This window comes from Lygodium microphyllum, chromosome 28 (genome assembly GCF_053477565.2).
Source record: "Lygodium microphyllum isolate KBCC chromosome 28, Lygodium_microphyllum_v1.1.10, whole genome shotgun sequence".
Taxonomy (NCBI): Eukaryota; Viridiplantae; Streptophyta; class Polypodiopsida; order Schizaeales; family Lygodiaceae; genus Lygodium; species Lygodium microphyllum.
The window spans coordinates 69,770,366-69,797,579 of NC_141162.1; the positions used below are offsets into that span (position 1 = coordinate 69,770,366).

The 27,214-nt window shown below is 46.5% G+C and overlaps 1 protein-coding gene across 5 annotated transcripts in view; it reads right to left on the reverse strand.

The window, feature by feature from the left end:
• Window positions 1-27,214, reverse strand: part of LOC148011578 (NOL1/NOP2/sun family protein) — a 251,201-nt gene that overhangs the window by 69,571 nt on the left and 154,416 nt on the right. For all 5 annotated transcript variants that reach the window (XM_087670922.1, XM_087670920.1, XM_087670921.1 and 2 more), the window contains 3 exons: window positions 8,458-8,579; window positions 7,607-7,871; window positions 6,983-7,197 (listed from right to left, as the gene is read on the reverse strand). In XM_087670922.1, the coding sequence (XP_087527048.1) occupies window positions 6,983-7,197; window positions 7,607-7,871; window positions 8,458-8,579 (602 nt within the window). The remainder of the gene's footprint in view (window positions 1-6,982; window positions 7,198-7,606; window positions 7,872-8,457; window positions 8,580-27,214) is intronic.

Sequence of the window (27,214 nt, forward strand, 5' to 3'; positions counted from 1 at the left end):
GGCTGATATTTCTCATGGACAATCATCAGCACGCCCGAATAGTGCGTAGCATGGGTCCCTGCATAAAATAGACGGAATCCATGACAATCCATCACTTTTCCTGCTTCACCGTGACTTTTGTGCTCAACTGCACACAATACATCCCACTGGTTCTCGTGCAAGACGGTCCACATGGCATGTTGCTTATGGCGAGAGCAAATGCCTCGCACATTCCACGTGGCTATCTTCATGTATCCTCAAAGAAGGAAGTCAGGAACGAGGCGCCTACTGCCTCGATTTCACCTTTTCCGCAAGAGCATCCAGGACACCCTCATCCAGAAAATCAGCCAACACTGCGAAAGAATTCTGGCGACCTGCTTTGGAGGTAGAAGGGAAATCCACTGCCTTGGGAGAGGGGCGGGGATAACGCCGGTCCCAGGGTGTAATAACATTTCCTTTGGCATCGAACGCCAGCTTGGCAGGTGGGCCTCTGGGGCCGTCGGTATAGGCTCTCCTTGGAGACTGATTGCGGGGGCCCGACGGGGCCGTAGGACGCGCAGCCTGCTGTGAAGTGACCATTTCTTTCCGGTGCGTATACGTGCGCACGGAATCCTGGAAAGCGGGAGGCCCAGGATCTGCCAGGCCTGCATCCAACTTTTTACCTTTTTTAGAACGTGCCTCAATCCAGTCAGTGCGACGGGAATCCACACTCAAGACCTGTTGTTTGCCTTTATCCATGACATGAGGAGACTGAAGGGCTTCCTGGGGCGTGGCATCAAGCACCATGTCGTCCTTGGGCAGCACAACCTGCGCGTCCTCGGAAGAGGATTGCCCCAATTTACCACATGAAAAGCAGTGGCCCGCAAAGTTGCCCCATTTTAAGCGAAAATACAAAGGATGCATGCCCGAACAATTGAGGCGAAGCCAGGCGGGCCTTTTCCTGGCCGTGTCCCATAGCATGCATAAACGGTTGCGGTTCATCGCCCTGAGGCTTGGGGGAACCAGCACTGTTCCCACAACTGCCATCGCATCCTTCAACATGGGCCAATAGACCGCCGGACAGTTTTCCACCTCCACCCACACCGGGCATTCGCGTTGAAGCAGACACTGGAAGTCGGCCATGGGGCGCCATGGCACAACATGGACCAAGCGGCGATCAAAGAATAGCGGCAACTTGGACAGGAGCTCAGCGCGCTGCGTTTCCGATTTCGGCAGGACCTCATAAAACCCTCGAGGTCCAAGGAAGATCTCCTCAACAGACTCCCCTTGCAATAGATGGTGCAACCATTGGCGAATGTGCGAAAGCACTGGGATCCTGCCAGTGAAGAAAAGTATAACTGCACGGTCATAGAACACCGAGAAGGATCGCAAGACTGATTTGGGGTCCACCGTGGCTTCCAGCACATCATCCGTTCCCGCAACAGAAAAAGATTCGGTATTATGCTGGACATAATCACCGAGCAGAGTATTGGCGAAGTCCAGCAAATGCTCCCAGTCAATGTCCTGCGAATCCACAGGATCAGAGGCCAGTTGCGCATAGGAGCGTTCCGGAGGACTCATTGGCTCATCAGGCGTATGCTTGGAGCGTTTGCCGGCAGGCGGCTGTTCAGAACTCGGCGGCAACTCCTCCGTGCATGGCACCATATCTTCCGGCTCCTTAGCATCGGAATCAGGGCCAAGGGCTGCCACCGTCCGGTCAAGAAAATCCAAATCCAGGCCAGCCATACTGCTGTCTTCACACGCGTCCTGGCAGAGAGCGAGCTAGGTTAGGTTAGGTGAGGTCGAACCTGGGCAGGGACGTATTGCTGGTCCCCAGCTTCACGCAGGATCCAGTCAAGCCTGCACTGCCCTGGAGGACGGGGTCAGGCGGCGCGCAGGGTGGGATGGCGAAGGAACCATAGGGCAAGGCGGCGCAGCACGCAGGCGGGTCAAAGACGAAAGGCGCGCAGGGGGGGGACGAAAGGGCGCAGGGGGGAGCGACAGGCGAGAGGGCAGGGCGGCACGCAGGGCAGCGCCAAGCCCGCAGGTCAGAGGGGCGGCGGCAGGAGGGCCAGACGGGCGCAGGCGGGCCAGACAGGCGCACGCAGGGCCAGACGGACTCGCAGGCGCACTCTCTCTCTCGCTCTCTCTCTCTCTTTCTGAAGCGGCAGACGACCAGTTACAAACAGGCGTGCTGGTATGGCGAGCGCGACGTCATGGCAGAAACGGCAGCGCGCAGGTGGAACAGGCGAAGGTCTGGGTCAAAACGGGCAGTGGCGACAAGTCGCCAGCGAACCTGCAGATCGCGCGCTCTTCACAGCGAAGGGCGCCGCAGGCTGCAGGCGTCGACGGATACCACGGAAGGTCAGGTCGCCATCGCTCCGTCTCGCGCCATCACGTCTCTCTCTCTCTCTCTCTCTCTCTCTCTCTCTCTCTCTCTCTCTCTCTCTCTCTCTCTCTCTCTCTCTCTCTCTCTCTCTCTCTCTCTCTCTCTCTCTCTCTCTCTCTCTCTCTCTCTCTCTCTCTCTCTCTCTCTCTGTGTGTGAACCTCTCTCTCTCTCTCTCTCTCTCTCTCCGTAAAAGGTAATTGTATTAATTATGAAAAAAAGGTACAGGTTTACATGGTTACAAGATACACGATGGCTCTAAGCCATCGCATGTAATTCATCAAAAGCTGTTCCCATAAATGCATGTATCCACGAGTGATCCTGAAAAGCCTCCTGGCTGTACGAAACGATATTAACACATTGCGACTGGCAAGGATGGCATCCACGACTGAAGTTAAGCCCAAACGTGCCATTCGGTTGAATTTTGGTCAAAGCTCACGTTTCCCTTCCCATGAAAGTAACCGCGAGACTGCCAGCAATTCCAATCGAAAAGAATTAGTAGCTAAGCGGTCCTCCGTTGGATGCCACTGAGCCTTCCGGAGGACCAGTCTCCAGGAACATACCAAATGGGTCAGCAAAGATGACGAACTGGAGAACCAAGAATCGGCATTAAGAACATGCCACCAAGCACTCCAGATTTGGGTATTTCCATGCAGAAGTCCGTGATCCTCAAGGAAATAATGGGCGAAACGACCCAGGGATGATGATCCGAGCACATGGCGCAGAAAAGAGACCAATGCAGTGCCAGCATGTGAGTTTGTGCATCCAACATAGCCCCTCCACCCATGCGTTTCGGGGTACACGCATGCGACCAAGAAATCCGGGAAATGCCTGATGCAAGGAATCCTTTTTCCTTGGCATGAAACGAATAAACTGAGTAAGAGCATTCAGTGTAGTAGTAGTCCAGGGCAGCAATGGCAAGAAATATGTGAGCATTGGCAACATAATTGTCTGGGCTACTTTGAGGCGAACATGGAAGGGCCAGGCCTGAGACTTCCAATACAGAAACTTAGAAGTCAGTTTCTGAGAAATCCACTGTAGAAGATGCTTTGGGGGAACATCAACACCCAAAGGGTACCCAAGATGCCTGACAATGGAGCCACAGGGAACAACCATACCCTGCCAGTCCAATGACTGCAAATCCGACTCCGTGCAGCTGAGAATGGCTGATTTCAAAGCATTGTTGCGAAGATCGGAAGCCTGACCAAAGAGAGCCCAAACATCTAATACTTTGCGAAGGTTATCCTTGTCCACACGCAGAATCATAAAGCTGTCATCAGCCAAGGATTGGCTAATGAAGTGCTGTCTAGAAGGAAGCGACAATCCAGCCAACTGAGTAGAAGCTGCCATATGAGATAACATCGAAAGAACTGGATGAGTCGCAAGGCCAAAGAAGAGAGGGCTCAAAGGGCACCCCTGTCTGACAGAGCGGGCAAGGACAAATGGCTCGGTAACGCCTCCATTCAGCATGACTCGCGATGACGCCGCAGCACTGATGGTGTAGATCAAATGAGACATCCAAGCACCAAAGCCCATAGCAAACATAAGTTCTGCAACGAAAGACTAGTCCAGATAGTCAAAAGCCTTTTCCAGGTAACTTTCATTTCAAGCATCTCAGGAAGGAAGGAAATCATTCTACATGATGTATATGTGGTCCAACCGCGACCATGCTCTTGCATACTGGGCAGAATGGAAAGTAAACTCTGTAGAAGACAAGTGTAGCCAGGACCAGAGATCTTGCTTAAGAACAGCAAGAGCCAACTCATGCCACATACAACTTTCCGGCGCGTCCATTACCGATTGCTCTGATGTGGACTGCGAAGAATCAACACACATATTGAAATCCCCCATAAAAAAGCCCCGTCTGCCAAGTAACAAGGAAGTCTACAAAGTATGCCAAAGCTCCCAGTGAGATGAAGGATCATTTGGAGCATAGAGGCCAAGTAACCATAAGATCTCTCCTTCGAATAAAATTTCAATCACCACAAAGCGGCCATGTACATCATTTTTAATAAGAACAGGCTGATATTTTTCATGTACAATCATGAGCACACCAGAATAATGCATGGCATGTGTCCCTGCATAGAACAAACGAAAGCCATGGCAATCCACAACTTTTCCTGCTTCACCGTGACTCTTGTGCTCAACAACACACAAGACATCCCACTGATTCTCATGCAATACCGTCCACATGGCATGTTGCTTATGGCAAGAAAAAATTCCTCGCATGTTCCACGTGGCTATTTTCATGTGTATTCAAAGGAAAATCAGGTACAAGGCACAGCTTGTCTCGATTTGACCTTTTCTACGAGAATGTCCAGGACTCCCTCATCCAAGAAATCAGCCAACACGGCAAAAGAGTTCTGACGACCAGATTTGGAGATAGACGGCATATCCGCTGTCTTGGCGATGGAACGGGGATAACGACGATCCCATGGGGTAATGACGTTGCCTCTGGTATCAAAAGCCAACTTAGCAGGTGGACCCTTTGAACGATCCGAATACACTCTCCTAGCGGGTTGTGGACGGGGGGCAGAGGAAACCATAGCAAGAGCAACGTGCTCGGAAGACAACATTTCTTTCATGCGCATATAAGTACGCATGGAATCTTGTGCGGCAAAAGGCACAGTATCCTCCATGCCAACAACAATCCTGTTGCCTTTTTCTGCGCGTACTTCGACCCAGTCAGTGCCACAGGAATCCAAACCTGAAACCTGTTGTTTACCTTTATCCAGAACTTTAGGTGGGTGAGTAGCATCCTGCAACGGAGCATCACACACCATATCTTCCATGGGCAACGCAACATGCTCAGCATCTGAAGTGTGGTGCTGCTCAAGGCATTCGGCCATAAAATGCCCCAATTTTCCACATGAAAAGCAATGTCCTACAAAATTCCCCCATTTCAAACGAAAGTGTAAAGAATGCATGCCAGAGAAATTGAGACGTAACCAAGCAGGCCTTTTCCTAGCAGTGTCCCATAATATACACAACCGGTTACGATTCACGGCCCTTAGACTTGGAGGGACCAGAACAGTGCCCACAGCGGCCATGGCGTCCTTCAACATTGGCCAATAGACAGCCGGGCAATTTTCCACTTCAACCCACACAGGGCATTCACGTTGCAGCAAGCGCTGAAAATCTGCCATTGGGCGCCATGGCACAACATGGACCAAACGGTGATCAAAGAACAAAGGCAGTTTAAACAGGAGAGCAGCCCGGTGCATCTCACATTTCAACAGCACCTCAAAAAAGCCTCGGGGCCCAACAAAAATCTCTTCAACACATTCCCCTTGTAGCAGACTGTGCAGCCACTGGCGAAGACGGGAAAGCTGTGTGATGCTACGAGTGAAGAAGAGTAGCACAGCGCGTTCATAAAACACTAAAAAGGAGCGCAGGACATTTTTCGGGTCCACAGTGTCTTCCAGAACATCTTCAGTTTTGCAGAGTTAGAAAAGACTTCTTGATTATGTTGAACATAATCACCAAGCAGAGTGTTGGCAAACTCCAGCTAATGCTCCCAGTCAACATCCTGAGAGTCCACAGAATCAAAAGCAACCTGAGCATAGGAACGATCCTGATGATCCACTGTCTCTTCCGAGGTATGCTTGGTGCGTTTGCCCACAGGCTGGAAGTCAGGACCAGGGGGCATCTCTTCTGTGCACGGAACCATATCCTCCGGTTCCTCGATATCAGAATCCGGACCAAGAGCTGCCACCGTTTGGTCTATAAAAGCCAGATCCAAACCAGCCATATTGTATCACTACGTATGCCAGTCAGAGGCCGAGTGAAGATCTCACGGGAGGCAGAAATGCGCAGGCCTCTCTCTCTCTCTCTCTCTCTCTCTCTCTCTCTCTCTCTCTCTCTCTCTCTCTCTCTCTCTCTCTCTCTCTCTCTCTCTCTCTCTCCTGAAAAACGGACCCGGCACTGGACTGGAGAAGGGGCTTAGGAATCGCGCGAGCAAAAACAGACGGCCGCTGTGCAGAGAGGGCACGTGCACAGGCCGAGAAGGGCTCGTTCCCTTTGCTGGCTCACACTGTCACGCCCACTGTGTGGCAACGTGGGTGTGACAGGCTGCTTCCCCTTGGTGGCAAAACGGGCAGATCAGGGCGGCGTCTGACAGGGGAGGGCGGCGGCTGACAAGCCCGGGCGGCGTCTGACAGGCGAAGGCGGCGGCTAACAAGCGAGGGCGGCGTCTGAAAGGCGATGGCGGACAGGCGAGGGCGGCGTCTGACAGGCAATGGCGGACAGGACGAACAGGCGACGGCGTGTGGCAGGCGATGGCGGGTCTGATAGGGAACAGGACGGACGAGCGTACCTGATGGCGGGCAGGACGGATGGCAGGTTACGCGACGGGTCAGAGGGGGCAGACGGGCGGTGCAGACGCAGGGCAGGTCGACGTCCAGAAGCAGGCGAAGTCAGTCGGCTGCAGCAGAAAGGTCACGCGGCGGGTCAGAGGGGGCAGATCAGGGCGGTGCAGACGCAGGGAAGGTCGTCGTCCGCGTGAGTGGATAGGTATATCTGTATACATAAGCATCTCTCCTACACATAGTTGATATGTATCTTACAATTTAGTGTTATTGTAATCTAACTAGATGTATGCACAGTAAAACTAAACATATGAAGAAATTGATACTCACCTGTCCTGCAAAGAGGCGTGGTCGAAGTCCCAATGCTGAACAAGGCGGATCTAGAAGAACCTTATCAAAGCTATGTGGTGAAAAGCCTTTCACTCCATCAACCCGTTCTTGCAAATGCTGAGACTTTCCTGGTCCATTTCTCAATTTCCTGGCTTCTTTCCTTCCTTCAGCATTGCTTCTATATTGTGGCTTTCTTGTATTATCAACCATGGCATCTGTTTAGGATATCTTATTGTTTAAAGTTACCAGGAATCTGGAACAAAGGCTCTACACCTTTCTACAAGAACCAACTCTTTAAGTTTCCGATGAAAGAAAGCGACATCAACTCAACAATCTTTAGATTCAAATCCAACAATCAAACACTTACATGTCCTACTTTGCTTGATATCGGTATACACCACCATGTCACGATTATAATTGAGCAAGCACATGTGCATTGCTTCAATTTTTCTTATTTTAGCATTTGGAAATATGCACAAAAAACAGAATATGTTGCACTTTTATTATTAGATCATTCCGTTTAGTATGTAAGATATTCTACTCTTCACATGATACAATTCAGTAGCTTTTGGATTCATAATCCTCTACTAACTATTGACCTTGAAATAAAGGATTTGAACTTGCCTGGATCATCTGTAGCCATGGTTTGGCCAGTTGAATGGACCCTTGTGATATCAGAACCCCTGAACTCAGCTTTTGCAAACCTTGGTGTATCCACAGAATCCCTTGATGATGTAGGCATAAAAGCATGTTCTCCATCTGTTGGACTTTTGGTAGTATTGGATAAATCAACAAAACTTTCACTCAAAACAGCTTTAAGAGCATCAAGCTTATAAGCCTGAATACATGTCAATTTCATTTCTTCAGCAAGTCTCTTTATATCCATCACCTACAATGCACACATTACACTGATGTTATTAAGCATCTCACAAATATTTCCTATCCACCTTACAAAAAGGTGGAGGCTTGTGATCTTCCTGATTTTATTCACATACGAGTTCAATAATCAATATAAAAGCTAGAATAAGGCCAGATGTCAATGTACTTCTTCTTCTACCTCATTATAACATTTGCTCGTCTTCCATTAGTTACATCATAAAGGACTTTGCTTCCGGAATACGTTCAACATAGAATTGGTCCAAAGGAACATTCTTTGAATAATACAAAAAGAAAAACCTACTATTTTCCACTTTTAATAATAGTAAGTTCTTTTCCCAAGGAACAGGAAAAACGAATCCCTCAGCTACTCTTTTCCACTAGTGGGGGGATCATTGTGAGACTTCTTTGCTGGATATAAAGAACTACAGACCTCTAAGTAGTGCACCACAAAACACAAACAAACAAAACAAAAAACTAGGACCTTTCTTTTTCATCATGTGCCATCCACACACCTGTCCCAATGCTGAAACTGTGTTAAAACAACATGGTTCTGCTAACTTTCAATTAAATCAACCTTCTCTACTATCGCAATTGACCTTGTTATGTGACCTGTCAATTGCAATGATTTGTCCTTGGTCCTGCATAAGCATTGCAATAGCTGTACATTTGCCTCCTGGTGCTGCACACATATCAAGAATATGCTCCCCTGCTTTTGGTTCTGAAAAAGAAAACAAACATGACATGTCTCACTACGAAGTTTCCTGTTGCTTTACTTTTGGGTATCTAGCTGTTCAGTTGAGTCATAAAAATTATCAAAGATGATAGAGGTCCTTGTTTAGGATTGGAACTAAGCTGCATTTATTTGCAAACACAGAACAACTAAAGCATAAAAATTATCAAAGATGATAGAGGTCCTTGTTTAGGATTGGAACTAACCTGCATTTATTTGCAAACACAGAACAACTAAAGCATACAAGCACGTGTGAATACCAGCCAAGAAATTATGCTGTTATTGTAGACAAAGAATGCATGGATGCATAGTATGGACATAATTCCAAAGTAGCATCCACTCATTCTAAATTTAATATGCTGATACTGTAGACAAGCAATGCATGGATCTGTAGTAAGGACATGATTCCAAAGCAGCATCCACTTATTCACGTTGTACAGGCGTTGTATATTATATATAACACGCTTTCAGTAGTGCAAAAAGTTTTAAGTATGCACAGATAGAACAAAAAAAGCATCAAACAAATGGCATACTTCAAGCTCATCTTGTTCATTCAATCCACTAGGCCGCCCAAAATCATCAAAATCAATATGATGCAATCCTTTTCTTATCAGCAAAAAGAATGATCCTATCAAGTTTTAACAAATCCCATCAGAACAATGTATCCCAAGGCAAAGTACAAAAGCAGTCTTGTAAGGGACATCAAACACCCCCCAAAAAAAAAACAAAACAAAACAAAACAAACAAAAACAAAAACAAACAAAAAACAACAACAAAGGGGAAGTCTATTTCAAGGTCTGCATGGATAACCAATTAGGAATCATGAGGTCTGTAGTGACAGACCCTGTGCAGCTGACAATGAAAGAAAGAGCCAAAATGTCAGGTCCTGAGAAGAGCAGCTCTCCTCCTCATAGTCTCCAAACCACCCTGTATCCTCTCCCATCTCTGATGGAGAGGATGGACAATAGGTCTATAGCAAGGTAACATCGAGCAGTCAAAATATACCATCCAATGATGCTATAGCTATGAGCTCCTATTTGAGACAATGCCCCTGAGTTTACACTACTAGAAAAACCTAGTGTAGCAATCCTGTTCAAGATCTGTCCCAACACAAGAAATGCATGATTCCTGTGTACATGTTCATCTACATAGGCTAGGCCTCTATCTGTGACCCACGCAACTGACCCCTAGTCAAATCACGGACTCTGATATGCCATGAAACACCATCTTAAGGGCTCTCATCCATACCTCCTAAGCCCTAGAACCTTTTCAAATGCAGTGTCTTTGCATCTCCTCTGGCTCGCTGCATCTGACGAGAGACAAGATCTGTGACATTACCAAGCCAAATGCCAACTACTAGACTCTTCTGCACTAATAAACACAAAGAGTGTGTGATCTTTGGGGGTCTAAGGCTATCCTCCACTCTCATCCAAAAGTCAGCAATGAAAGGCTATGAAATATCCTGTGTTAAAATTATGCAATGTTATCTTCAGCACATCAGTGGACAAGCTTGTTGCAAGGTTGTTATCATTAGAGGTGGAAATATATCCCAGAGATGGAGAAAATGCACTCAAATTCTGATGTTTCACAAGCTTTGGCTTAATGCTATGAATTTTTTAGGGGGTTGCAATCCATCTTAAACCATTCCCTCCTGATCCTTCAATTTTTTTGTGTCTTTGCCTTTGGCTTTTATTATAGTAGACTTTAATAGTTAGTTGCAATGGACAGCCCTGAAATACTAAGACCAGCTTTCTTGCTTTGAGCCCTTGTGATGGCATTGCCAAGTATGGGTATTTTGTCCTCATTATGAATCATCTCTGCCCCAAAGAGCATGAGCAGCACAAACAGGACAATGGCCTTACTTGTGCGCCTTTCTCCTAGGACAATCAGGGAACATATGGGCTATCTCATATTTGAGGCATCGTTGCTCCGGTTAATGATCCTTGGAAGATTACAATTTCTATGGACATCTCGAAGACACATGTCCTGGCTGCCCACAGTTCCATTCTTAGCTATACGGCATATAAACATGCTCCCACAACGACAGCCCATTTTATCTCAAAATACTTCCCACCCAAATGCACATCCTCCACATCTACAACTGTAGAGTACAAGGTAGGTTGGTTCATGTCCCATAAAATGCAAAAATCATTTATGTTTCCAATTGACTAAGGCAAAACACTTGCCCCAATGAACTCTAAGCCTAGCAACTCATCACAAATGTAATGCTGAAAATTGACTACTTGAACCCATATCAAACACACCAATGCTAAATTAAGCTTTGATAGTCCTTGTTCAAGGATCACGACAGCATATCCAACATTTGCCTCCCAAACAAGAGAGGAGAAAACTCCACAATTTTATGTATGCACATAGCATTCATAAGATGCCCTTCATAAACGCAGCCCCTTGAGAGTGGTTTTCTCCATTGACAATGATAGAGATGTTCCATCTCATTCGGCCACTGTTTACGAGTGGATGTTTGCCAAGAAAAAAGATTTCCACAAAGATTCATCGAGACTTTCTGATTATTCTGTTTTTAAAAAGGATACTCAAGTATGATCCGTCCAGTCCCTGGACTTACTATGGTACCGAACATACACAAAAAAATGCCAGCTAAAATATGGTGTTCCATACAGTCATTAGAAAATACATGAGAGATCAAGGGTTAATCTAGTAAATATTACTTGCTTGAACATGAAAGTTATGGCCAAGAAATAGAGTGTCACAATGCACTATCTATTTAGTACAAAAGTTGGCCTTGTTGCTTCAACAGTGAGAACAAGATCAGAGTCAAGACCAGATGTAAATACTTCAACCCAATAAGTACTAATAAAGATAGGGTGGTAACTTGAAAGAGAGAAGGGAAAATTTAAGAGAAAGGTGGTAAGAGAGAGGTCCGGGAAGAGGAGGTGGTAAGGGGATGTAGGAAGAGGAGAATGAGGAATAGGTGGTGGCAAGAGGTAGAGAAAGAGGAGTTGGCAAGGGAGGTAGACGTAGAGGTAGAGGAAGAGGAAGAGGAAGATTTTCAATCTGTCCTTTTTTCTTTCCAAATTGGCAAGGCCTTTTTCTTTTGTCCAGAGGAAGAGGAAGATTTTCCATCTGCCTTTTTTTCTTTCCAAATTGGCAAGCCCTTTTTCTTTTGTCCAGTCTGGACCAGATGGATCCATTCTGTTCGGGGACGGAATGCAACCCTATTGTTAAAAAAGGGGCATAGGTTTATTCCAAGCTCAATGGTGCTTTGAACTTTGAAGAGAAGAAGCTGCATCATCTTCCCTTCAATTGTAGTCAATGCTAGTTAGTGGGGACCAGATCAATCAAATGTCTAGGTTCTAATGATGGCAGCCCCAAATCTAATCTCAATAGATCTCTGCCATTGATCTCACAAAAGCCAATGAATCCTGAGTTGCCATGGACTGTGCAAGTGTAATTGGGGTGTCGTGGTGTGTGGGAGGGTGGTGCAGATGCAGATGCTATGGAGGAGGATAGAGGGAGTCACATCATGGAGGGGGGAGTGTCAGTCATAATGAGGAAGGGGAGGAGGGTTCGTGCTTGGTGTGTGCATGTGGTCATGAGGGGCACCACAACATGGTTGGGCAAGCAAAGACAATCAAGATGAGGAGCAATGCCATGTCATAGTGAGGGGTTCCCTACCATCATGCTCATGGGGAGGGACATTGTCATTGTGCACTCAATGGGATTGCAATGCACAATTGCTATCATGTCATGATCAAGGGAGTGTGCTACATCATGGCTGGCCAAGATGTGGTATCATGAGAGAAATCATATGTGGTGTACGTGAGTTGTTGCATTATGGTCTCAAAACAAGGATGCAAAAGGGTGCACAACCATGACTTCCTGGGAGGTCAGTCATCCTTGTACCCAAGGCAATAGCTTCCTCCACAAATCCTCTCCTATAAGAAGACCTCTAACAATACGCTTCACAAGCAATGTTCTACTTTAGCAATATAGGTCATCAATCCCCAAACAACCTTTAGATCTAGGCTGAAGGATGACATCCAATGCTAACCTTTGCATTGGCTTGCCTACTGTCGCCTCATAACAAAATGAAAGTGTTAATAAGGCACTTCACTTCGCCAATACATGACCTAGAGAAGGCTTAACAAGAGATCGTATACCACATGGTCAGAAGAACAATGTGATTATCGGCCACTACTCTCACTACTAGAAAAAGTCTCACAGTGCTCCAATCAAGGATCTTGAGTCAAAAGAAACTGAATGAGCAGCCCAAACTTGGAATTCTTGGCTTGAGCTCAAACATAGTATCTAGCTACTTCTTTGTTGCCTTGACCGTCTCACACCAATCAACATATGGATATCAGCACCACCAAGCTTGAAGCCATCAGGATTGAGAAAAACAACAAAGCTTTGGATTTTATTGTAGAGATTAAGTTGAGGCTCAACTCAAACTTCCAAGATCTTGAAGAAGTACAAATCTAAGATCTTGAAGAAGTACAAGATTCAAGTACCTTGCCCAAAACATTGGCAAGAATGCTTTTATCACAGCTTGAACACTTGCTTCAGCACTTGATTCCCTCCTCAAGCTTGACTTATAAGCTAAAACTAAGAGACTTCAAGTACTTTATATGATTGAGCATTGAGACATTGAAACTTGGAGATTGAACTTGTGGTTATTGCTGCCACCTCAGACAGGGGTCTTGCTTTTTGCTCCATTCTTGGGATATACATCGCAACTTGTCCTCAAACCAAATCGAGAGCTCCACCAGGTTGTTGCACTGCTGCCTATCCCAAAATTTGCATTCTGCAAACTGCATGAATCAACTATATGAAGAATAGGCGGGGTTCACATGACAGCAATTGACCGGAAATGAGGCATTGAAGATCCTGTCTATATGAGCACTGATATTAAAAAGAAGTAAATTAACTAACCATGAAATGAGAAACAACAGATAAACAAAATAGACGTATGGCATTCCTGGAAAGATCCACATGTATATTGAGAACAAGAAGTGCCTCTATATAGGCTGGAATTAGATTCAGTAAAAGAGGATAAGATAGAGCTTTGAGGCTTGTAGGCCATGCAATGGGTTAATGGCTCTATAGGTACTCTCAAACCACAAGAGAAGTGGATAACCACATGGTACAGGGTCATGTTCACAACATGAGAAGATGCTTGAGTCCTTGTTCATTGCCACAGACTTGGCCCTACAGCTACAACAGAAGGTGTGTTTGCAATACTTGTAAGACAAGAGAAACAATTGGGCTTACAAAAGCAGACCCTTGAAAGACTTGGTAGGGATCAAGGACAGTCCTAACTTATGTTTATTTCATGTATTGGGATTTTGTACGGTCTTTATCTTAATGATGATTATTCATTAGGAGTTTTCTCAAATACAATTATCTTCTTGGAAAAAGAGTATGTTCCAAAACCTACATTTATCTGATTCTCCTCTCTATCTGCTATCAATTTAAGCAATAAGAGAGACTAACTAAAAAGAATCACCCCTGCAGACATGTAGATGCCAAGGTCCAGGCAAGCAGCGGGCAGCTTGCCTTTCACAAGCATGGCTCCCAACCCCACGCTTTCCTTTCACAAGCATGGCAAGAAGTGGGCAGGTCTGAGTGTCAATCCCACACTAGCAGCATGTGTTAAATGAGAAAGACATGTCTTAACAGTTTTCTCTCTTCCCTGCCCCAAAGAAATCCTGAGAAGTTATTAGGCATTGTTCCACAGCTTTCTACAGAATCAATTATGGCTCCTCAAATGCTAAAGCTTACCATTATACAAAATCAGCTAAAAACCTAACTGTACAAAATAATGAACACATAGCTCCAAAACCACAGCCTAGAGAAGAAAATCTATTATACGTAGTTGTGATCTTTATTCATCCCTGAAGCCAAATTTGTGGCTGAACACAACCATCCATGAGTTCTGCAACAAGCAGAATAAGGCCAGTTGCACCAGGATGAATTCTGGACAGCAAGCACATGTAAACAGGTCCAAAGCAGACACACTGCAATGCCCATACTCACTTCTAGGCAAATACATGAGAAAGATATAAGAAGATGCACACTTTTTTTTTGCAAGTAAAATGTGGCTAATTATATTACTCAAAAGGCGGATTACAATGGAGTGCTCATGCTCAACAGACTAACTGGAGCTGATGCAAAGTCACAAATACATCATGTATACAAGCCTCTCAAGAAGGTTTGGGGGGGATGGGGGCAAGAAGCCATGGAGGAGGGGTGTATCACCATCTGGGGCTGCCTGCCTGCATCATGAAGAACAGGTCATGGCCGCCCTAGGTGCACAGAAAGTGAAAATGGAGCTCCTGACGAGCTCGAGTCTCGCCCTGCACCTGGTCCCACCAGCCGCGGAGGGAGTGGATGATGGAAGTCCAAAGCTATGCCAAAGTCGTCTATACTGAAAGGCACTCCCTGCCAAAAACCTCCTAACAGCGCGTCTTCCAGATGTGCCATCCTATAAGACTCCCTACAATCTCCCATACCTCAGAGCGGTCTGCTGTGGGCTCCAGTACTTGGCAGCTCGGTAAATCCTCCAGGCCAACCACAGCGCAAGACCTCAATACAAAAGGTGACGGCCCTGGCTGACTACTTGCCAACAGAAAGCTCCCCATGAGATACATCCAAGGCTGGGTGCCAGACGGCGAAGAATGCAGTAGGCTCCTCTCCACACGAGTTGTGCTCCCTCGCAAGACCAAAGGCAATGCTTTGGAGTTTCCAAAAGCTGCTGTGGGCAGTGTTTACACCCTCCATCTTGCTACATCTGGGCTAGCCAACTCCCAACCGCCAGACCTCCATGTGCCAAAAGCCATAGGAAATACAATGCCCTCCTTGGCTTCCAGCTGTCCCATAGGCACTAGCCAACTCCCAACTGCCACACCTCCATGTGCCAAAAGCCATAGAAAATACGATACTCTCCTCGGCTTCCAGTTGTGCTCCCTCGCAAGACCAAAGGCAGTGCTATGGAGTTTCCAAATGCTACTGTGGGGGCAGTGTTTATACCCTCCATCTTGTTGCATCTGGGCTAGCCAACTCCCAACCGCCAAACCTCCATGTGACAAAAGCCATAGGAAATACGACACCCTCCTCGGCTTCCAGCTGTCCCATAGGCGCTAGCCAACACCCAACCGCCAGACCTCCATGTGCCAAAAGCAATAGGAAATACGATACCCTCCTCGACTTCCAGTTATGCTCCCTCGCAAGACCAAAGGCAGTGCTTTGGAGTTTCCAAAAGCTGTTGTGGGCAGTGTTTACACCCTCCATCTTGCTGCATCTAGGCTAGCCAGCTCCCAACTGCCTGACCTCCATGTGCCAAAAGCCATAGGAAATATGATACCCTCATCGGTTTCCAGCTGTCCCATAGGTGGCGCCAAAAAGTCCAACATAAGGCATCCGGTGATGCTGCACTCCACCCAATATCTGCTAGACGAAGGCGCCCAGTCCATGTCCTCTTGCATTGGTACATGTCTACCAATCTTGGCTGTCTACTCCATGAACCTCAGTGGCTTCTTGGCAACTGTAGTGGCCAACCATAGCCACTCTCCAAGGTCCCACTCCAACTCATCAAGTGGCCTGCTCTCCCATATCCAAAGGCGCCACTCCCAGAACTCCGCCTAGAACACAAAAGGGTCTGGGTTCGTAAGAAAACCAACCAACTTTCGCCAGTTGATTTTCACTCCCGCTACAATGCAAAACACCTCCAGAGCTAGTCTCACTCTCTCCAACATCAACTCATCATCCTCTATATAATATAAAGGGCGGTATCATCTGCATACTCTAAATCTAATAGCTCTCTCTCCTCCCTCATCGGAAGTCGAAGGCCATGTAGCCTCCTCATACGTGACCGGAGGAAGTAGGACACCGCCTCTGCAAAGAGTAAGAACAGATATGGGGCAAGAGGACAGCCTTTGCCAAGACCGATCTCTCCAGCCGAAACTCCTCCCCCCTCCTTTCACCTATGAGAACCCTGCTAGTAGCCAATCTGTAAAGTGCAAAAACCCCGCGGATCCATGCCTGGGGGAAGCCCAACCTCACCATGGTGCCCTCTAAGAAGTCCCAGCCAACCCTGTCATAGACTTTCTTAAAGTCTAGGAGAAGTACATCCAATCCCTGACCACTGTGCTGAGCCCACTCAGTCACCTCAAAGAAGGTGAAGACATTGTCCAGGATGCTCCTATCCTGGACAAAACCTGTATGTGTGTCATGAATGATGTCTGGAAGCACGGAGGGAATCGCCTACCAATCATCTTGGTCAGTGCCTTATAGGCCATTGATAAAAGGGTGATCAGTCTCCACTGGGATAGCTCCAACTGGTCTCCCCCTTTGGGGAGGAGACTAATAAGACCTGCCGAAAGACTCCCTAGCATCCGTCCTAAGCTGAAGATCTCCTGAAAGCCTAGCAGTAGGGGGTCCTTCAACACCTCTCAGTAGGCACTGAAGAAGGCCCTAGAAAGACCATCCTCTCCCGAGCATTTATGCCCGTCCTGTGCATGGAAAGCCTCCTCTATTTCCTTCTCTGTGAAGGCGTCTAGGAGGGAGTGTTCCATCTCCTCTGTAATGAGGGATAGAATGTGATCCCAGACCTGTTGTCTACAACGCTATCCTCTAGCTAAGACTGCCTCCTCAAAAATGTGTTTGTAGTACTCAGTGGCAATCTACATCACCTCATCTAGGCTACAGTGAATCCTCCCATACTGATCACGAAGGCTAAGAATCTGATCGCCTGAGGTGCAAGGCTAATGCATCTAGAAAAACTCCCTGCACATCATGTCCCCCTTCCGCACCCAAAAGGTTGCTAACATAAGGAAGGAAAACTCTGAACGCCTGTCCTGGAGACTAGCGAGGGCTGCCCATGAGCACATCTCCTGTGCGCGCAGAGTGGGATCCCCTTCTGCCTCCTAGAGTAGTCTCTATGTGGCTACTAGGTCTCGCTGGAGTGCTCTCTCCTCCTCCCAACTCTACTGCTTGGCCTATAGTGCTGCCTGTTGGAAGATTCTGCTCGACTCGACTAGGACCTCTACAACCTCCTCTGCGATCGAGTCCCTCCTGTCCCACTCCCTAATCCAGAGCTACTCAAGCTGCCTCCTCACCTCCTCCCTCTTGTAGATCGAGTCCCTCCTGTCCCACTCCCTAATCGAGAGCTGCTCAATCTGCCTCCTCACCTCCACTCTCCTGTAGATCGAGTTAGGGATCCGACAGGATCACATGTCTGGGGTTGAAACTAGAGCATCAAGTGTAAGGAGAACCGGGCAATGATCAAACAAAGAGGGGCCAACCAACTGCCCTACCTAGCCTCTGTGAGAGCACCCCCACTCTCCCATATAGAACCTATCCAGCCACTCCAGAAGAGCTCCGCCCAACTGCCTGTATCCCCAAGAAAAGTCCAGCGACCTCTCCCTCCTGTGAAAAGCTGGGTCCCGCCAAGCATCACGTGCTCCTACTGCGAGGAGGAAGACCTCCCATGCCTCCTGCTCATCCCCTACCATACCCTGGTAATCTCTGCCTCTGCCCTACTCGTCCTCTAAGGCCTCCAACTTGTTGAAGTCTCCTCTAACAATCCAAGAGTTCATGTCTCGGAATCTTGCTGTGATCTCCACCCAGAATCTGCTGCGTTCCCTAACCTCAGTAGAGGCATAAACATTGAGGACTCCAAGGCACTAGTTCCCAATATCCAATCTCATCCATAGGACCCTCCCTGCCACAGTAATCCTCTGGTCACGTACACAAGCGGTGAGGCTCAAGCCAATAGAGGTGCATATGCCTCCACTCTTGTCGTGGGCACCGATGGAGTACTCCCAGTAGGTGTGTGAATTGCTTAGGAGTACGTTGCCTACCCGATTGACCTGAGCTTGTGCTCCTACAGAAGTAAGATGTCGATCCGTCCCGCAAGGGAAAGCTGCAACTCCTGCCGAACAATCAACTTCCTAGAACCACGTGCCCCACTATAGTGGAGGCTATTTACATTCCAAGATACTAGTTGTAGACCCATAGGGAAGCCTGTGTGACTGACCAAGCAGGCATCTATTCGATGTGGAAGCTGATGATGAAGAGGAAAAGCTATGGGGCATGCGAATATACTTTGCCACAGGCCTAGAAGGTGAACTCCATTCCCCCATGGTGGCCCTCGCAGACCATGGGGGTAATAGATGCTACAAGCAATACCATCAGGGCATCTATCAGCCAGGCTGAGAGGCGTAACTCTGTACACTGATAGAAATGGACAGCATGTGCCAAGGGCCACTCGATCATATCCATGGGTGCTCTCCACTGTGGAAGGGCTCAAAAACTAATGCTCAAATGTGAGACCTTGGCTCCAGCCCACCAGTTAAAGCCCATCATGCAGCCTGGCCACTGCTGGTAAAAGAGTGCTAGTCCTCCTCCCATCCACTAGGAGATGTGGTCTGCCACCTGGCCCTTCACCTCCTCCTCTATCTGTGACATCGTCTAGTCTCCTGAATGAGAGGTTTGAAGGAAGAAAGCATAGTTTGGTCCATCCGATGGTGCTAGTAAATGGACCTTGCCACTCCTTGACTTACGGGCCACGAAGATCCCCACCTCTAGACGTAGTGGAAACTCTCTGCGCTCCACAACTCTCAAGTAGGACCACAGATCACTGCAGAAGAACTCATGTAGTAACAGTTGCACATATCTCAAGAAAGTGTAACGAGCGGAAGGGACAGATGAACTAGTGGCCAGGGGGGGGGGGCCGTGTTGGGGGAGGGGGGATCCATGAGGAGGAGGAGGAGGGGGGATCTCACGTGAGATAGCCTGTGACGCCTCCCTAGGTGGTGGATGTAGAGGTCTGTGATCCTACCACGTGGGACAAGCTTGGGGGGGGCGGGGGGGTTGCTTTGCCAGGGATCCGTCACTCCCCTCCTACTCTCTGCTGCCGGGGTTGTGTCTGAGGGGCTGACTAAGGCCCCTCCTACAATCTCCCTCTCTGTCGTCGCTGGACCCATGTAAAGCCATCACCGTCCACCTACAGGCACGTCAATGCAACCGCCTTAGCTCCAAAGCGCGTGCAATATGCTGCCTAATGCCCAAAGTCATGGCATTGTAGGCACTGCCCTAGCTGCCCAGTCACAATAACCTATTGCCTGAAGGACTGTCCGCCTGCCTCAATCTCCAGAAACTTTGGTATGTTCTTTGTATCTTTCACATCCACCCGTACCTTTGGGACTCATACCACTGTCACTACATCTGCAAAGGAGGCAAGAAGATTTGTGCTGAAGATCCATACAAAGTCCTCCACTAACTGACAATACTCTACCGCCAGTCCGAGGAATAGTAACGTAACCATTGTCTAGAAAACCTGTTGTAGAGCACGAATTCCTCCACTATGAAGCCACTATACCAGGGAACCATGTAGATGACCCCCTTCATGGAGGCATAAGGTGAGCTATCCACTAGCTCACGGGCTGGGTCCACAGAGGTGAGTCAAACCATGAAGATCCCTTGACCCATGAGAACTCCCTCCATGATCTGTGTTGTGCCAATGTGCAAGGTGGAGTGAAGCCAATCCCGAAGCTCGTTGGACCCTAGATGGGGAGTGTCCTACGACCTGACCAAAGATCGTTGTTTCTTTCAGCTCCAGCTCTGTGGCACAAACGGCTAAGAGTTGTTTCTCTCAGAGAGGAGGATGTGCAAGGTGTTTGACTAGGGGGCACTTGCAAAATGCACCAAGGTCTCTGACCAGAGGTTCCATTGCGCGTCCTTGCTGAGAACCTACCAATCACGCTCATGTGCTATTGGAGGGGGGAATGTTGTTGCAAATGGAGGGAGCAAGGGGGGGGGGGGGGGGGGGGGGGGGGGGGGGGGGGGGGGGGGGGGGGGGGGGGTGGTTGGGGGGCGGGCACACGATAAGGTGGGGGCAATGTGCCACAGGGGGGTAAGAGGGCAGGGAAATGGGGGGGAAAGCTGGGGCACAATGACAGGGCAGGAGCTTGAAGATGCACATTATATGCTGGTCACCACTCAGCACTGTATCAATCTTCACTTGTCTAAATATAAAGCTAAAGACAAGGCTACTAACTAAGCTTGGACTGTCATCATAACACTCAATAAACAAAACATTCAATTATCAACTATGTATCCACCACACTATACTTCAAAAATGTCGAGATTGTTTTGATTAACGAGATCAAAGCAGAGAGGGCATTAGTTCTCTTCTTGTTATGTTTTAACTACTAGCTACTACTTGGATGTGGAAAAATGAGGTTTTTCTACCAGTGGGAGCCTTAATAATGTAGCCTCAAAGGACATTAGTGGTGACATATCATTTGGTTTGCTTCATCTGAGTTATCTCATATCAGATTCTAGTGCATTATTTTACTCATGCACAAGATTCACCCTGCAATATGATCATGCTGAAAGGGTTGAGGGCTTAGATTCATGTTTTGCTTCAGGTACTAATAAATGGGTATGACATTGGCCAAATGGGAGCAAAATACAGGTTGGCAATACTTCATTCTATCATGAAGGAGCTTGGCACAAAAGTCTACTTTGTGAGAACTGCATTTTTCATCTTGAGGATGAGATCCAACATCAAAAATCAGCATGAGACTACTATGTGTGTGTCTAGCAATGACTTACAAGGATACAACCCTATAAACTTCTTTGATCTCCACCTACCATGATGATTGAAACTCCCACTCGATCATCATTATATAACATAATTCCAGTTTTGCGGGCTACTAGTATGGTGGAGATAGCATCAAAGGATAGTTATCTTAAGGCATTACTTGAGAAAATCAGAGGACATAGTCAAAGAACTGTTTTGAATTTTTTCTTTCAATGCATCCACAAGCAATTAGGGTCAAAAGACACGTTGGCATTGCTTCAGTGCATCATGGAAGGAAGCTTTGATCTCGAGTACAGGATCCAACATCAAAAGCCAGAATCAGCCTGTTAGGTTTGACTCATGCCTACACTCACATAAGAGTGTCAACGATCTTTAGTAGGACACTTGGGTAATTTTTACTCTCCGTACGTGAGGTTTTTTCCCCCAGATTTATTTCTTCTATGTTATGTGCCTATGTTACACAATTTGAGCACTTATCATGTTTTACACTCTTCGGGTGTGAACACCCTCTTACAACCCTCAGGTTTAAGGGTTATACTTTGTACTTGCACCTTACACTTCAAACTATTGCATTGGATGTTGTGCTATCACACTCTTACACTCTTCTCACTGTCAATTGTACTTGCAACTTAGCTTGAGCTTCGATCCTTGTGCATTCTCTCACCTCTCACATTTGGTATTAGAGCTGGCCCTCAACTCAGCTCGGCCAGTGGCGACCATCTCCAGCTGAGCACCTTGGCAGGCATTCAGCCCCACCCACCAATACAACTCCAGCTGTCAGCCCAGTTCACCCACCAACAAGCTCTTGCAGTCTGCTAGTTTGCTAGCCTACAACGCCAACACCAGCAACCCCACCCCAACCTCCAAGTATCTACAGCCGCTCTTGCCCATTCCCAATCCGTCAGTGCTAGGCCGCAGCTCCAGCTCTTTGTGCTCCTTCTTCAAGGTGCCACCAGGTCCCTGCACCCTGTGCAGCTGCCCCAGGCAGCGCTTCTGTCTACGCCACCAGCACCGGCCATCTATCGGTCTCCAACTGCACCTCCTCAACTCGACCTTCCAGCAGCCACCAGCAGTCTGCCTGCACTCACTCTTTGCCTGGTCCACCAGCACTCAAGCCACCACTCCAGCTCTGTACCCCTAGTCTTGGTAAGCCACTGACCGCCAGTCCCTGACCACCTACCCCATGTGCCACCGCCGCCAGATCACAAGAACTCAACCACCACCTGAAGCAAAGGTAAAAAGAGAAATTTATTCATTTTTTATTCAAACTTAATCGTGGAGGGGGCTTTTTCCCAGACAGGTAATCTCCGTTCCAGCACGTGTCTGGGACACAATTATTGCAGAGATTTTGTGAATTTTGGGTCAGAAATTTGGGGCTTCTACTGTCAACTCAGAGATTGAAAAATGTACATGTATGATAGTCTGAAATATACTGATTTTGTGCATTTTGGGACAAGAAATTTTAGGGCTCTTGCATTTTCAGTTCTGTTGAGCATTTATTGCATCTTGGATAGCATGCATTTCAAACAGCTTTTGACAGCGTGATTAAATTTGCTAATTACAGCAAAGTACTTGCTGTAATTTCTGGAAATTTTGAGATTTCCAGGTTGCTTCAGCTGGAGATATTGCTCTTTTGCTCTATGAACAGTGACATTTATAATGGCAAATCAAGGAGGTGATGTATTTACATATGTATCCAAGGAGGATAGGTTGGATGGCAACAACTATTCCCTCTAGTTCTTTATGATGAAGAATGTGTAGATTGCAAAGAATCCATGAGATTATGTCAGCAGTGAAGAAGTTAGGCCCGTAGTTGTGGCTCCTACTACTCCTCCAAGAGAGGACGTGAACAACAACTCAACCTGTTCAACCCACTCCAACTCAGCCACTTCCCAAGATATCAATAGCACAAAAGGCGTGGGACACACAGGATCCACAAGCTTCGTTACTAATTGCATTGGCAATTCAGTGATCTATCATCCCTCACATTCAGTCTGCAGCTTCTTCACGAGAAGTATGGCTGACCTTAGAGCAAATGTTTCCTGGAAAGAACAAGAGACGACTCTCTTTCTTGAGGAAAGGGCTTGAGACTATGAAGATGGATAAGGGTGATTCTATGCAGGATCATCTAAATAAAATTCAAGAATTGCGTGAGCAACTTATGGATGTAGATAAGTATTACTCAAATGCGCAGTTGATATCTACTGCCTTGAATTCATTGCTGCCCTCGTACTTGGCCTTCCATACGGCCTTGGGCCTCACCATGAGGATTTCTCCACAGCCACTTACTTTCCTTCACATGGTCAGTTTGCCCTTAGAGGAAGAGCAAAGAAGAAAAAATAGTGGTGTAGATGTCATTGCCTCTAAGCAGGCTTTTATGGCATGGCAGAAGGGCAAGGGCAACTAAGCTAAAAATGCTCCGCAAAGCTCTGGGACATTAGCTGCTTCACAGAGAAGCAAGAAACGCACGGGCATGCAAGCCAAGAAGAGCAAGTGCTACTATTGCAAAAATCTAGGACACTACATCACTGAATGTAGAAAACCCATAGTCAAGGAGAAGAAGAAGAAGTCAAGGATGTCTATTCCTGATGGACCTTTTACTGCCACTAAGTCTGCATCCTTTGTTGCCAACGAGGACTATTGTTTTTACACATGTAGTTATGATTCTTCTTGGTGTGTTGATAGAGCATTTAGTCCTATTGAGAATGCAAGCATATGGTTTTTTAATAGTTGTGCTTCCAAACACATCATATCTTGCAAAGATTCGTTTGCTTCTGTAATTGCAGCCTCGGCTAGCAAGGCTGTACAATGTGCCAACAATGCATCATATCCTGTTATAGGCATTGGAAGATTGTGTTGGCGGCCATTGTTGGCTCTATTCTCCGCTTCTTGAAAGATGCCTTGTTTGTGCTAGGCATAAAGAAAAATGTGTTATCTATTTCTTCTTTGGAAAGGTGTGGTTTGTAGGTCACATTTCATAATAACGGATGTATGGTCCAAGATAAGGAACACATTACTTCGGTTTTGATTGGCACTCTAGGTCATGGGTTATATGAGTTGGATGCTTTTTCTGTTAATCAGTCAGTCTATCTAGCGTCTACTCTTACTCTTGCTATGTCATAGACGGAGTTACAGCATGCTCGCATGCAGCATGTAAACTATGGCAGCTTGATCCTTATGCAACGTACACAGATGCTTGATGGTTTATCTCTCTTGGAGCAATCTCCTAAGCATAAATGCGAGAGATGTATAATGAGAAAAATGCATCGTTTTTTGTTTCCCCATGATGTTGCTTTTAGAGTAACCGCCAGATTACAAATTGTGCACTCAGATGTATGTGGCTCTATGCACACAAGGTCATTGGGTAGCTATTACTATTTTGTCACTTTCATTGATAACTTTACTAGTTTTTGCTAGGTTTCTCTTTGGTGAAAAGTCAGAAGTGTATGATGTACTTTTCACTTTTATAGCACTTGTTGAAAATCGATCCGGCTGTAGGATAAAGATTCTCCATTCAAACCTAGGAGAGGAAATACATGTCTTCTATGCTAAATTCCTTTTTGAAGCAAAAAGACATTGTTCATCAATATACTACTACTTATACTCCACAGTAGAATGGGGTTGTAGCGAGGAAGAACCAATTGCTCCTCGAGATGGTCAGATGTATGCAAAAAGCTTGCCACACTGTTTTTCGATGGAAGCAATTATGTGTCCTTGCCATGCCTCAAATAGCTGCCCCACAAAGGCATTAAAGAATGTCACGCCTTTTAAGGCTTGAAACATCCGGAAACCTTCTATTGGACATTTTCGTACTTTTGGGTGTCTTGCATATGGACACATTTCCAAGGTACTCGGAAAGAAGTTGGATAACAACGCTATTAAATGCATTTTTCTGGGCTGCAGCAGTGAGAGCAAAGGATATAGATTATATGATCTTGTCTCTAAAAAGGTATTTGTCAGTAGAGATGTGGTTTTCAATGAAAAATCAAAAATATCCCTTGCTCATTTCGAGACATATCAGGCTGCCAATGGTGTATTTTGAAGGGCTACTACCCATTTCTTTTGGAGATATAGCTGGAGCTTCAGCAAGTGAACTTAATGTTCAGCTAGCTGCTCTTCCAAAAAATCAGTGCAAGGCTAATCTAAATATTCAGCAAGGTGCTGAACTTGAAATTAAGCAAGAGCTTGTACACAATCATGAGGCTAGGCAAATGCCTAGATGGTATTTGCAAACTATGAAAGACACTCATTTGGATGCTCCTCGTACTAGAGGGCAAGCTCGTATGCATGATGGTGCTAATACAATGGGGTTTGTTATGGCAGCACATACACTTAATGATAAGAAGCCTCAATGTTTTGAGGATGCACAACATAGTATGCATTGGATGGTAGCAATGCAAGCTAAGTGTGATTATATCATAAAGAATCACACATGGGATTTAGTGACCTTGCCTATTGGGAAGAAAGCCATTGGTACAAAGTGGATCTATATGTTGACAATGTAGATGGATCCATTGACAAGTATAAGGTCATGCTTGTGGCCAAAGGCTACACACAAAAGAAAGGCATTGACTATGACGAGACATTTGCTCCTACATCCCGCATGACTACCATTCGGTCTATGGTTGCTTTGGCTGCCCATTATGGTTGGATTGTGCTCCAGCTTGATATTAAGACTACATTTTTACATGGGGAACTTCAAGAAGAAGTGTCTATACAATAGCCCATTGGTTTTGCAATTGAGGGACTAGAACACATGGTCTGCAGACTGAAAAAGGCTTTATATGGTTTGAAGCAAGCTCCTTGAGCCTCACATGCAAAGATTGATGCCTTTTTCTCAACCAAGGGTTCATAAACAGCTCATCAGAGTCTATGTATGTAAAGAGGAGGGATCCTTGCTTGTCATATGTCCATATGTTGATAATCTTTTGCTTACAGGGACACATGCTGATAAGATTTCAGCATTCAAACAAAATTTGCAACAAACTTTTGAGATGTGAGATTTGGATCCTTTGCATTGTTACTGGGGCATTCAGTTGATTCATGATGCTAGAGACATTGGATTATCACAATCTAGATACACTTGTAAATTTCTTGAGAGGTTTGGCTTATAGGATTGCAAGCCAGTTTATACACCAATGGAACCTGGACTGTAGTTGTCATTGCATGATAACAGTGATTTGTTTGATATCCATATATATGCTCCAACAGTTGGATCTCTTATTTACTTATGCAACACAAGGCAAGATATACAATTTGCAGTTTCAGCCCTGAGCACATATATGCATCAGCCACGCATGTCACATTGGTAAGCTATCAAGTGTATTTTCAGTTACTTGCAACGTACTAGCACTCTTGGATTGCTTTATGCCAAGGGGGGACCACTGCACTTACATACTTACAGTAATTCTAATTAGGCGTAACGTGTCCCCCTGTCCACTTGTAGGACGCATCTTAGCAGCCCATCGGAAAAGAGAGTCTAGAAAGCGCCGCCTAGCACTCCCAAGGAATGTCATGGGATTTGCAATCTAGGTCTTCCTGAGTCTGCCACGATGCAGAAGCATTCCGGCCATTCCCACTTAGGACCGACCTGAATCAGGGTTTTCTTACTGGTCAAGTTCCTAGAATGGTAGCTAGCGTCGAGCCCCAGACGAACTACTTTGCGCAGAAACATCAGGGTCGAAGCGGATTTATACTGCACTTGGTTCAAGGAGAATGGGAAACGAGAGGGATGCGAAGCTCAACCTCTCTGCCCATAAGGCATAGTCCCATTCCGTTCCCCTAAAACAATATAAATCGGGACTCTAGCTTTCTAGATTCTAAGTCATTGTTACCTTGCTGTCAATTCCTTTGAGAAAAGTTCCCGGCCAACCGGGACCACCCTTCCATAGGACGGACCCAGGGTCACATCCACTGCACTTTCCTCCGGTTGCTTTAGTTGTCTAATTACCTACCACATTTAATTTGACAAGCAAAAACAACTTCCTTAATTAGCCAATTAATCACTGGTTCCTTCACGTAACTTAGGCACTGACAT